Source organism: Pelodiscus sinensis, chromosome 3 (assembly GCF_052426305.1).
Source record: "Pelodiscus sinensis isolate ZL-2025 chromosome 3, ASM5242630v1, whole genome shotgun sequence".
Classification (NCBI taxonomy): Eukaryota; Metazoa; Chordata; order Testudines; family Trionychidae; genus Pelodiscus; species Pelodiscus sinensis.
Genome location: NC_143054.1, coordinates 186,688,120 through 186,700,932, shown reverse-complemented (window position 1 = coordinate 186,700,932; position 12,813 = coordinate 186,688,120). Strand labels below are relative to the sequence as shown.

The 12,813-nt window shown below is 38.0% G+C and overlaps 1 protein-coding gene across 7 annotated transcripts in view; it reads left to right on the top strand.

The window, feature by feature from the left end:
* The window catches only part of AFTPH (aftiphilin), a 74,089-nt gene that overhangs the window by 47,641 nt on the left and 13,635 nt on the right, over positions 1 to 12,813 (top strand). For 5 of the 7 annotated variants that reach the window (XM_075925579.2, XM_075925581.2, XM_075925578.2 and 2 more), the window contains 3 exons: positions 4,995 to 5,055; positions 6,673 to 6,756; positions 10,699 to 10,822. In XM_075925579.2, the coding sequence (XP_075781694.2) occupies positions 4,995 to 5,055; positions 6,673 to 6,756; positions 10,699 to 10,822 (269 nt within the window). The remainder of the gene's footprint in view (positions 1 to 4,994; positions 5,056 to 6,672; positions 6,757 to 10,698; positions 10,823 to 12,813) is intronic. The other 2 variants (XM_089777529.1, XR_016349291.1) reach the window with 2 other exon arrangements.

The window sequence follows — 12,813 nt, the reverse complement described above, 5'->3', positions numbered from 1 at the left end:
GTTCCAGAGGACACCCACACACACACACGCGCATCAGTGGCGTAGTGAGGGGGGTCGGGGGCGCCAGGGCTGAGGTGGGAGCTCACAGCCCCACGCGGAGAGCCTGGTGCTGGTGGGCCACTTGTTCCCTACAGACAAGCTGCAGAGGCAGGGGCGGGCGGCAGGAGTAGGTAGAGTTACCATACTTCCGGTGCTGGGTGCCTGGCTCTGGGGGAAGGGTGGGTATATTGGGTTAGAGTGGAGGGGGGAGAGGCTGGGGGTACTTAACATTTTTTTTAAAAAGGGTACTTTATAAAAAAGGTTGAGAAACACTGAACTAGAGTAACTAATAAACCTAGGCTTACCAGTTAATCGACTAGTCAACGACTCGTTCACATCCCTAATCTAATGTATGAATTGTGTACCGTTATACAGCAAGTCTTCCAGTTTTCAGAAAGTCGTGTTTACAGGGCTGTATTTGTGGCACCATTTAAAAGTTGCCAGTATATTTGTATTGCCAGCATGTTTTGCAACTCTAAGACAGCAAACAGTTCTTTTTGTTCAAACTTAATCTCTTAAGTGCTCTGTTTGTATGGAGACAAATGTTTAAATCTCTAACAGTCTCTTTTAATTTAAAAAAGCTCCCACACAGTGAAACAGCAGTAAACAATATTTGTTTTAGAAGGAAATTGAAAAGCAGTTCATATTATTATACCAGAAAACTAAATATTGCACAATAAAACTACACGGTTTTTCGATTCTATCTTCCTCACTTCCTTAGCACATCTAAGGATAACTTCCCGATAGTTTCAACAATTCACTATTTTTAAACCACAACCTACAGCCCTAGGCTGGGGGGAAAAAATGCTATGCCTATAATCAGATTTCTCAGATTTTTTGTTGGGCGCTTCTCATTAGAATAGAAACATACTGCTAGGAAAATGGTTGTAAACACCAGGACTTCCAAAGGATTTTCTGCCTATAAGGCTGGCAGAGATTAAATGCTCACATCTGTAGAGCCCTGCATGGATACAAAATATGTATCCGTATTAGGGATGGAATTTCCATCGACTACTTGATTAGTCGATAAGGGGGGAAACTGTAGAGCCGCAGCAGGGTTAGCTCCCAGCCCCGGGAGCTAACCCCACTGCAGCTCTGCCTTTTAAATGTATTAAGAGCCTAATGACTCTTAATACATTTAAAAGGCAGAAGTGTAGTGGGGGGGACTGGGTGCGAGGCGGGAATCAGCTGATTCCTGGCTCGTGCCTGATCCCCCCCAATATGCCTCTGCCTCCTCTGGTTCCCCTCACCACCGTCTCCTGCTTCTTCCCCCTTGCTGCTTCTCTCTGATAGAGGCAGCAAGGGCCAGGGGGCAGTGACTAGTCGCTTACCTCCCTAATCTGTAACTGCAAAATGAGCCATGGGTATAAAGTAGGTATCCACGGATTTGTAGGGCTCTACACATCTGATACACATTCCTGTTACTTTTAATAATCTGGCATACATGTACAGAGCCTTGAATTGTCAGTGTTGATAAAGTCATCTGAGAGCCTAAGCCAAGAGCACCAGGAAATTATTTCTATTCATTTTAACTGCATCTGAAGCTTTTGTCTCCCGCCCTTCCTTTGATTTTTTTTTTTTTTTTTTTTAAAGCAGCTATCTCGGAGACATTTAATCTTTCATGACACTTTGCAGATGTTACAACATTTATCTACAGATTTATACATTTTTTGACCGCTTTCTGCTTAGTAACTAGTGGAACCAGCAGAATAATTTCTTTGCCCCCAAAAGCAGGACAGGCTGTGTTGGAGCCAATTTTTGCAAGTAGGGTCAACCTAATACTTTCTGACTTTTTTGCTAACATTTGAAAGTAAATTCAGTGCTCATAAAAGTGAGAAATGCTCAGTCCAGGTAGGTAATGGTATAATCTTACCCATACAGCTCTGACAGTTCTCCTAATAAAACCTCTATCTAAATACTTTAATAGAAACTTCCAAACTCTTCCCAGGGTGACTAACTGGGGATTGATTGGAAACCATTAATCCATGTTTTCACTTGTGATAAAAGCCTGGATTTGAGCATATTTCTCTCAGTGGAAAAAAGAATATGTTGTCTCTCAGTACTTATTAGCCTACCAGTAGTTCCCTGTCTCTATAAAACTACTTTCAACTCTAATGCATTTTTGATATAACAAGGCTCATAGCATACTGGGCATGGCTACATAACTACCAGCTGCATTGGCACCAATTTTTTTTGCCACTAATTTTGAGTGCTAGTATTTTCTCTCCTAAGAGTGAATAAAAATTGGTTGTGGTTAAATCCTTAGACACCAAGTTATAAGGGACTGTTTAAAGCATACTTATCAGTACTGGAAACACTGCAAAGGCGTTAGGAAGAAAGATTTCCTCAGATAAAACTTTTTGCATAAGTAAATACAGAACTGCCATCCGTGTCTTATTGTTTGTTTTCCAATAATAATTTTCAAGAAACTGCAGGCTTCTTAAAATTTACCTTTTTATTGTATTCACCTGGCTCAAACTTCTGACCTTTCACTTCCATGGTCCCCAACTGCTCAAGATTACTTTGGGAATTTAAAGGCAACCCAAGATCTACTCTGCCCCTCCCCCAAGGTCCTGCCCCACCCTTAATTCCTCACTCCATCACTCTCACTCTCCATCGCTTGCTCTCCCCCACTCTCACTTGTTTTTACTAGACTACAGGAGGGGGTTGGGTTTTGAGAAGGGGATTGAGATGAAGAAAGGGGTATCCATGCTGGCTCAGGGCTGGTGCTTGGAGTGCAGGAAAGGGTATGTGTACTGGCTCTGGAACGGAGGTCCGGATTGGAGTAGGGTTTTGGGTGCTGGCTTTGGGAGGAAGCTTAGGGTGGGTGTGTGGAGTGCTGGTTTTGGGAGAGGGTGTCAGGCTGAGGAAGGTGTTTAGGATGCAGGAGGGAGTATTCAGTTCTGGCTCTGGTAGAGGGCTGAGGGCAGACATGCAAGAGAGAGTGCTGGCTTTAGGAGGGGCTGGGAGTTGTGGTGCAGGCTCCCATAGGGTGGCATTTACCAATGATGGCTCTAAGTCGGCGGCGCAGCAAGGCCAAGGCAGGTGCCCTTCTGGCCCTGACCCAACACTAGAGCACTGCACAGCCTACCCAGGGATCAATATTAGTATCCCTCATTCACAAGACTTGGCTCCTAGGAGCCTCTGTGGCTAATGGAGAGAAGAGCAGTGCCACCACTCCCAGGAGCCAATGTCCCACACTAACAGCTTCTCAGTTGTGTGACCATCCACCACATCTCCTGTCTCAGGTCATTCAGCCTTGCTGGTGACGGGTCTGGGAGAGATAAGGAGCTGCCAACTTGGGGCATTGGCTCCTGGGTGTGGCAGTACCATGCTCCTCTCCATTGACCTCAGCGTCTCCTGGGAGCAGAGCCCTGCAGATCAGTAGATGCCAATGTCTGTCCAGGGTCAGACAAATGTATCTGCGCAGGGCTCTCATGCTGCTCCCAGAAGGGGCCAGTGCACCCCAGTAGCTCCCAGGACTGGGGTCTGGGGACACATTACCCCTCTCTGTCAGCTCCCATCAGCCCCCATTGGCCACAGTTTCCAGCCAATATAAAGGGTGGTGCTTGCAGACTGGAGTACCGTGCTGAGACTCCTGACCCAACACCACCTCCCTCCACACACACTAGGCCATGATGGCAGTTCCTGCGAACAGGCTAGTAGCATGGTACTGGGACAGGCAGGGAGACTGCCGAATGCAGATCACAATCAAGTAGGAGACTCCCCAGGATTTACCAGTTGGTCACAGTCAACTGGTTGGTGACCACTGCTCTATTTTGTGAAATTGCATAATTTTTCAACATTACATTTCAACTTTCAAAGGAGGGAATGAATCATTGATTAAAACAAGAGCCCTTTTCTGACTGAAATATTAGAAGGGTCTTAAAGTTTAAGAACCAGCTAATACATTTTAACTCCAGTAAGACATTCCATATTGAAATTTACAACTGTTTCTCCTGATCCAAGTCTAAGGAAACAAAATACAACATGTCAAACATACATAGTTCAAGACAGTTCCTTCCCATTGTTTCTGAAAGCTAATTTTACCAGGAACATAAATGTAACAAGCAAGGCCTGCCTATAACTGCTTCTGTGGATGTCCTCAGAATGTTCTCAGAATAGTAACTATTTAGTAGGAAGCTCTCCCCTTACCTTAATTGTGATCTCTGCCTCTTGGGTAACTTAGGTATGCAGAAGGATTGAACGAAAGGAAGTGGAAAGCCAAGGATACTCTCCCAGGAGGAGAGTGGAGACTCAGTTTCCATTTTGAGTCTTGCACCCTATATTTTGTGCATGTGTAAATGTTGGCACCCCATCTCTTTGTCAATGGACAGAACGTTTGGGATTTAACTTCACCTTTATTGGTTAGGATAATGAATCATGGGTACACTGTAGGCAGTCTTTTCAGAATGTAGTATGGTCGCCGGGTGTGCGGGGGGAAGGGGGTGACTTCTCCCTAGAAAGGGTTCCTTCGCAGTGAGTAAATTTCATTTTTTGATATAATTGTGCCAAAGCATACAGCAGTGCAGAACATATTCTTCATATCACTATCTTATTTAAAATAAAGACTCTCCTAAGCCAAACTCTGTTCACAACCTTTTGTGCACAAATCCTGCACTGTGTCCATTTGGGATAGCAATTTCATAAATTTTAACTCTATTATAATGTGTTTGGTTTTGTCACCAGAATTCTGTTAAATTAACAAAAACCTATTGGGGGTAGGGAGAGTGTCTGGTCTGTTTGATTCATAATTTAACTAGACTTTGAGGTAGATTTCAGATATTTTTATAAGTGAACTGCAAATTACACAACATCTGAGAGTTAAAATACTTGTCTTGTGTTCAATTGTCCCCTTACTATTTAGGTGCAAAAAGAATCTTGTGTATGAAACATTTTACATTGTTATAACCTGAACTGACTGTAAAATCTGATTTCTGACTTTTCAACTCTAGGAATCTCTACCACCTGTCCAGTTTGACTGGAGTAGCAGTGGCCTTACTAACCCTTTAGATGGTACGTCTCTCCGTAGAGCCTCTAGCACCAGAGCTAGAGTTAAGAAAGCTACAAAGTTCAGACAAACATCTCTCTGCTGATTTTTTTTTTTAATATATATATTATTTCTTACACTTAACTTTGGAAATTCAGGCTTTCTTTCTGGTTAGATCTGCCACAAATAAAGCAATCTGTAAGGTTAAAACACTAAGAACTAGTTAAGATTTTATTTTCCTGGATTTATGCTGAACACACCGCAAGCAGCAATATTAACATCTCATCATATATTTTCAGATTATAATGAAGATCTGAATAGTTCATGATTTTAGATTGACATGTTTTACTTTTAAACATGTGTTTTTGCCAATCCACATTTATCTGTTTAGAGTATGAATGGCAAAATTAAGTGTATAATGGCTACTTCAAAGCACAATTGTTGAACCAAAAACTGTTTGCAAAAGAGAAAATTCTTGAACTGGAAGTTTTCAGATTAGAAGTATTTTATACATTAAGATGAGAAATGTGTAACTTTAATACATAAACACTTGCTTACGCTCAGAATCTCAATATGTTCAGTGTATTAAAGAGGTAGCTACATATATTAACAAACAGTTGTGTATACAGAAAAGAATTTTATACAATTTTTTTAATGGGGAAGTGAGTTGTCACACTACTATGTGTCTTAATTGTAAACTTGAGGAGAAAGAAGTCAGAAATTTTATAAAACTTGTTAGGTGGCAGTTTTGAAACCTGTAAAAAAAAAAAAAACCATGAGCTTTCTGCTAGCAGCAGTTACCTCCATAAATGCATGAGTTGCGCAAAAAAAAAAACCTAGCTAAAATAAATTACATCTGCTACTGCACCAGTGCTATCTAGTAGTATTGTTATCATGTTCTGTGGAAAGTAACAGCTTGGATATCAGTACCATGGTGATGAAGGAAAGCCTGGATGGGCCGTTTTGCTGTTGTCCGGTGTCTTATTACTTCCGTCAAATCATCCTTCTTTCTTTTAACAAGCAACTTCTTAAAAATGTATCCTGTTTGATTTCTGTCCCAGAATTAAAGGGGAACAGTATAACTTATCACTGAGAAGCTGGATGCAATCATGTCATTCATTATGATATATTCACATTGTTTTAAGCTGATATTGACAGTTAATAATCTAACCTAGCTAATACAACTTGTCCAGTTTCCAGTTCTGTGTTTTAATTGGAGTGTTGGTTACATCGTCATGCTAGAAGAATGGTTTGGTTTTTTTGACGTTTAATACCACTCTACTCCGACTACAAATTGGCCTAAGAATTGTTTCCCTTTAATTGGGCAGATCTCTCTTACTGGTTCCACTGCATTTTTAGATTGAAATCTTTTCTTTCTTTCTTTCTACTTATGACTTTACTAGTGTTTAATTATTTGCTGCATTGTACATAAGAAAATGTACATTGAATTAAGTTGTTAACATCTTTAGAAATTACAAACTAATACTGTAAGCGTTGTTTTCATGTCAATTTTTAAATTGTGTAATGAGTACTAATTATAACTTGCATGTTCAAGTGTGTGTCTTACCCCTTTTTACACATAAACCCCTCCCTTGGCTTACCTTCTATATGGCTGCCTACCAACACGGTCACTGAATTTCAAGCTAGTGGAGGTTCCACTCTTCTGAACCTTGATTTCTTTGGGCCCGTGGATGACAGTAGCTCTAGCAGCACGACCACAATGCCAGGTCAGCAGAGTGTTAAAACCACAAATACAGTCTTATGACAATTTACTAAAAGCATGAACACATCACTTGACTTTCCTATAAACAAGGATCTTTTACGTTGTATATCTCTACAGTGTCCTTCTAGTATATTTTTTTAAAAATCTGTTATTTTCTGACATTTCTGCTAATTATTTAAAAGGTATTGTCAGCTCTTAAATTCTTAAACATCAAACCTGTAAAAGTTTTCCACTCTTTGTTTCAAATGAGAAATTTTGAAAACTTTTCAGAATAATTCATAATTAAGCTATTAGAACAAAATATATTATTATGGAAAGATTAGAAGTCTTCCTTTCAAACAAAAGACAATTACAATGCATTTGCTTATTGAAATTTAATATAGGTCTGTGTATATATAGGAACTTGCTGAATGTGTGAACTATATATTTAAATACTGAGACAGTGAACATAGCTAACATGGCTATCCAAACATTATAATTTTGTTCTTTGTATGACAATACTAATGCCATGATAAAAGATAAGTATTTTAATAATATTCATAGTTGAAAAACAAGCACTTCTATGTTTCTAGGGTGCAGAAAGTTTGAAAAACATTAGACACTTGACTATGAAGGAAAAGCAGTTTCAGCCATGCTTCTCTTGATAAGGACAAAAATACCTATCACTTTCTACTTTGAATAAAATGTGAAAACAATTACATTCATTTTTTTTCCTAGTTACATTTTCTTTAATGTGGTTTTGACATGCTTTAAATATTTTGTGAAAACCTATCCAGGATTTTAAGTTTTTATGTTTGAAAACTAAACTGAAATTCCAATAAATGCATTTTTTTTCATTTTATGAGCATTGTTGTATTTTATCTTAAATTAAGGGACAACTTCCCTCCATTCTGAATTGTTTGGTTTTTAACTTTACTCTTAATTGCATTCAAATTCACTCTAACCCCCTCTTCAAGAGTCAAATAATGTAAACATTGTGCAGAGGTATTAGAATAATGTGTTAAGAAGTTTGCCATAGAGGTGCTGGGAGCCAAAATTGAAAAGCTTTTAGAGCATGCTATGATATTTACACATTTCCTTCAGAGAGATTTTTATCTAGCTAATTTTATGTCCATCGATTCATTTTCCTTTCATTAGAGTTCACCAGTGCTTAGTAGATATTTTACTAGATGAATGATGATGTACATTCTCATTATCTTGCTGTTATGGTGATAATTACAGCAATCCTTTGGTGGCATTTTATTATTGTTTTTTGGATTTTGATTGGGTGTTTTGTTTACAAATATATCATCCAACTGCAGGTATTACCACTTTCCCTGGTATGCCATTTCGCCATTGTCTGCAGTATTTTCCTAACTTGTTTCTGGGAAAGTCATTTGTTTCCTAGCTTACAGCTGTGTGTGTTTTTGTGTTTAACTTTGTTTAGGAGCTTTAGGTAGAATTTGGTTGGATAATGTTTTCAAATAATCTCATTAAGGTTTTGTAGTGCTTGGCCATTCGCTGATTATTTAAAAGGAATATAGACAATACAGTTGTTTATTAAAAAATCCACTTTGAATTTATTTTTGAGATAAGTAGCCAATTAAAATAATGTATATCAGTAGTAAAAGACTTCTTCGGCACCTTTTGGTGATTAAATATTTCCTATACTAGACTCCCCTTGGTCTTTTCATATCTGGATCCAAAATAACTTAATGTATTGTTAACATTCACTTTATGAATAAAGGGGAATATAGTTCTCATTTATACATCTATAATACTATATATACAGCACTTGTCTTCATTGCGCTGTGCAAATAGTTCAGTAGCACAATAAATTGAACAGTGACTTCATAAATTGTACTGATGCAAATGAATGCAATAATAATTAATTTTTTTAGTTCTTGAATGATATAACTTTTTACCTGCAACCTTTTGTATTTGTCAGAGAGCTGCATACCAACTGGCTAACTCTGATGACATTTTTAAAAAATGTTGCTTGATGATTTACATCTTAATGGGGGGGAGGGTCTCAAAAGCTTTTGTAAGTCGTTACTCATACTTGAAGTGAACATTCAGTGGATCTGGGTGTGTTTGATCATTTTTCAGTTCTGTAAACATCTGATACTGTTTAAAATGCCTGGTATAGAGGTCTCAAACTTGGCACACTTTCCCATGTTGTGTGTAAATCTGGCTATGACCTCACTTTGGAGAGCAAGTATATGTTGACTAGCTTCAAATGAACAATTATCAATGGCAAATGTTCCTCTCTACACTTTGGTTTAACCACGGGGTTAAACCGTTTCAATTATTTTGTCTTCAGTTTAATTTATTGAGCACATCGAAAGACTGTTTAGTTTTATAAGTGATTGATATGTCAGTCATATCCTGAGGGATGATGACCTAGCAGCTGATACAAGATGCAATTGAAGGCATCCACTTGCACCCAAGTTATGACTGTTATGAAATGTAATTGGAGGAGTAACAGGCATAGCTGGTTTTTAACTGGTTACGTTTTGATGTTTGGTATATGTGGAGCGTTTCTAAAAAATGGCCCACATTAGTTAATATCCGACTTTAAAGTTAGCTTAACTGTTAATATTTTTAGATTGTTTAGCTACAGAGTCCATTGTATAGCTTGGCCTTTGGTCATTTAACATTCATTTTCATTGTATTTTGAAATACTTTTTCCTGAGTCTAAACCTTACCATATGGAAAAACAAGTGATGGATACAAAATTAACAGCACTTTGCATTCTAAATTAAGTTACTATTTTTACCCTAAAGGCTCAAAATGCTACAGTTTAAAAAATAAGCATTCATAGTTCTGGACAAAGTATACATAGATTTCAGCAACTCTACAGGACATATTTTAAAGTCATCAAACTGTACTTGAGAGAGTATTCAGACTAAAATTATTATATGGGAAGAAAAAAATGTATTTTTACATTTCCGTTCCTGAAGCATTTTAGTAAGTCTCAATTGCCAATGATTTTTTGAAAAAATAAAGATTGCGTGTAAAAAGTTCCATAATTACTATTTTTGAAGACTGTACTGTGGTACACCATTTAACTGGCAGTCGGCCAGATTTTGCCAGATCACTGAAAGTGTGTGGTGTGGTGTGTGGTGTTTTTTTTATTTATTTATTTTTTTTTATTAATTGCTTGCTATTAGAATCTAAACTTCATTCAGGGTACAATGTCAAAATAATGCTTGGGCATGGCTTAATAAAAGATGGAAAATTAAGACTGAAGATTCCAGTTTTTTCCAATGATTGATGCTCTATAAATACCTACAATAGAGGAGAAAGTAGATTTGGATATAATGCTATGCTACTTTACAATATGTAATGTAGGTCCAGTGAAATAGGATTAAGAATGATTGATCTTCTTCACTTTCACCAATTTTAAGCCAAGCTTTTATTACCTAAATAGTATCACATGTTTTAGTGAGTTTGTCCAATACACTATATAATAGCTTATTGGAAGCCCACTGATTTATTATCACTTGAAACATTCATTATTTTTAAAACTTGATTTTGCCTTTTTTTCTACTTCTAAATGGCAGCTGAGCTGATATGTACCAACCAAAATCTTTTGTTAAATTATTTTTAATAAATCTTTTGAGTTAAAATGAATACATGTAAAATACTATGCCTATAAAAATCTTAGCAGTCTAAGATGTACCACTGATGGGTAAACTGAACTTTTAAAATGTTGTTTGCCCACAGGCTGAAAAGTTTTATATGCTAAATTTAAGTCCACTTGTATGTATATTTTTCTAAGGCACTGAAAGGGGTGAGAGGAAGTTTGGAAACAATGACAAGTTGTCATGTTTTCTTACAGTATTTTATTGAAATTTTAAATTTCTCAGATGTTTACAGAAAATGAAGCCTTTAGCATTTTGGTCTATGGCAAGTTATGATGTATTTACCTTTTCCATCACTAATTATTATTTTATACTGTAAGGTGTGGATCCAGAGTTGTATGAGTTGACAACTTCAAAACTGGAAACCTCCAATGCAAGCAGCAAAGTAACGGATGCGTTCGCAAGGCTCATGTCCACAGTAGAGAAGGCAAGCACATCTACAAGGTAAATCATGGTGACCAGTTAAGAATTTTAAAAAGGTTTGGTCAGAGGCTGAGAAATGAATGGACATGCATTTAGATTCCATATCCTTGAATGAATTAGTTTTTATGTTAGTAAGGACTTTAATGAAGGCTAGTCCATATCACAGGTTAAAGAAATAATTACAGATATCCTTACATTTTCATGATCTAGTCAAATCAGGAGACAATTAGTATGCACAAACTAGCTCATTTTAATTTTCTCTCTCAAAACGTAATTGTTGTAAAGATACCAAACATGGCTGGGCCAGAAAAGGAAATCTTTCTAGAAAATCATGGGCTGCTAAAAATGAGAGGATAAAGTGAGTCCTAACACAAACTTAACTATAGTGCTCACCAGTTAGGTTACACATTGATTTAGAGGAGTCATTTGGGAGAAGCTATTTTTTATTGTGCTTACTCTACTCACTCCACAGCATGGAGAGTTGTATTTGCTTTCTGCCTAGGAAAGTTTTGTCATGCAAGAGAAGTGGGTGCCAGGAGACATAAAAACTCAACATTATCTGTGGACACTGCACAGCAACTGCCAAAAGCAGTGTGTTTTAGAATAAGCGTGTACTCTGTGGTATGCATGTGCTTCATCATGGACACTGCTTTATTAATATACAACCTAAATTAAAACCTAAAGATTACATATGTATCCCTGAGGACTTGTATATCACATTAGAGTAGAACAAGCACTTCTTATTCGTAAGAATTAGTTCACTTTTTCCTGGCTTCTTCAGTGATTGTGTATCTTAGCTCTGTCCAGAGAGAACCCATTGCTATTTAAAATTCAAATGTATAAATTAATGAATTTGGTCGAATCACTTGCAAGAATATTTTCTTTGAGTATCCCTTTGTAAAGTCTTCCAGTTGCTGGATAGGAATGTATGCTTTATATATATATTTGGTGCTTGGTCCTGCTGTGAGGGCAGGGGACTGGACTTGATGCCCTCTCAAAGGCCCTTCCAGTTCTACTATTCTATGATTCTATATTTATTAAATATCTATTAAACCAGCACTTCTCAAACTGGAGGGGAGAAGGAGGGACTTCCAAGGGAGGCACAGGAATGGTCAAGGGAAGCATGAGGTATGGGCTGTCTTACTTTTTTAAAGAGCTCTGGCTTTCACTCCCAGGTGGTGCAGAAGTAAGGGTGGTATGGGTTGCTAAGTTTGATAAATAACATGCTTAATAAATAATAAATAACACTTTTCACATTGCCATCTTCTGCATTGCTGCTGCCTTCAGAGTTGCGTGCCTGGCCAGCAGCTGCTGCTCTGTCTTCAGAGTTGGGTGATACTAATTGTACTTCTGGGGAGGAATGGGGAAGGTAAATGACTACTGAGACAAAGTGTGGGGAGGAGCAGTCAAGCAAGCATAAGAAGCATGCTGTATTAAACATACTAAGTTTAAAAGGGTAGTAACACCAGCTAAGTAAGCAATGTTTTGAGTACCTTTTTCTATTAGCTTACGTTTTTGGGGGGGGGGAATTATTTTACACTTCCACTCAATATGGCTTTTTATTGTAGAATTATACTGAATGATATTGCCGTTTAATACTTTATACTTATTATGTTAGACTAGGATGTTCTTCTTCGAGAGGTCCCCATGGATGCTCCACGCTTGGTCTTGGTGCAGCCCCTATGGGGGCTGCGCATGCACGGCACAGATACCACACACGCACAGTCCCAGCCCTCCAGATCCTTCTCAACTGCTCTCGGCCTGAAACAGAACTCCGGAGTTCACTGCTTTATGCAATGTTTCTCTAGTAGTTTTGTAGTTACTAGCCAGTTATTGTTGTTAGTTGCTTAAACAGTTGTTTTTTAAAAAAAATGTTGTTATGCCTGGCTCACTAGGCTTTAAACACCATCTATCCCAGGATTGCCCACATTGTGCCAAACTCTTTGGGTGTGTCTAGATTGCTGCCGTGTTCTTTCGAAATTGAATTGAAAGAACATGGTGTTTTTTTCGTG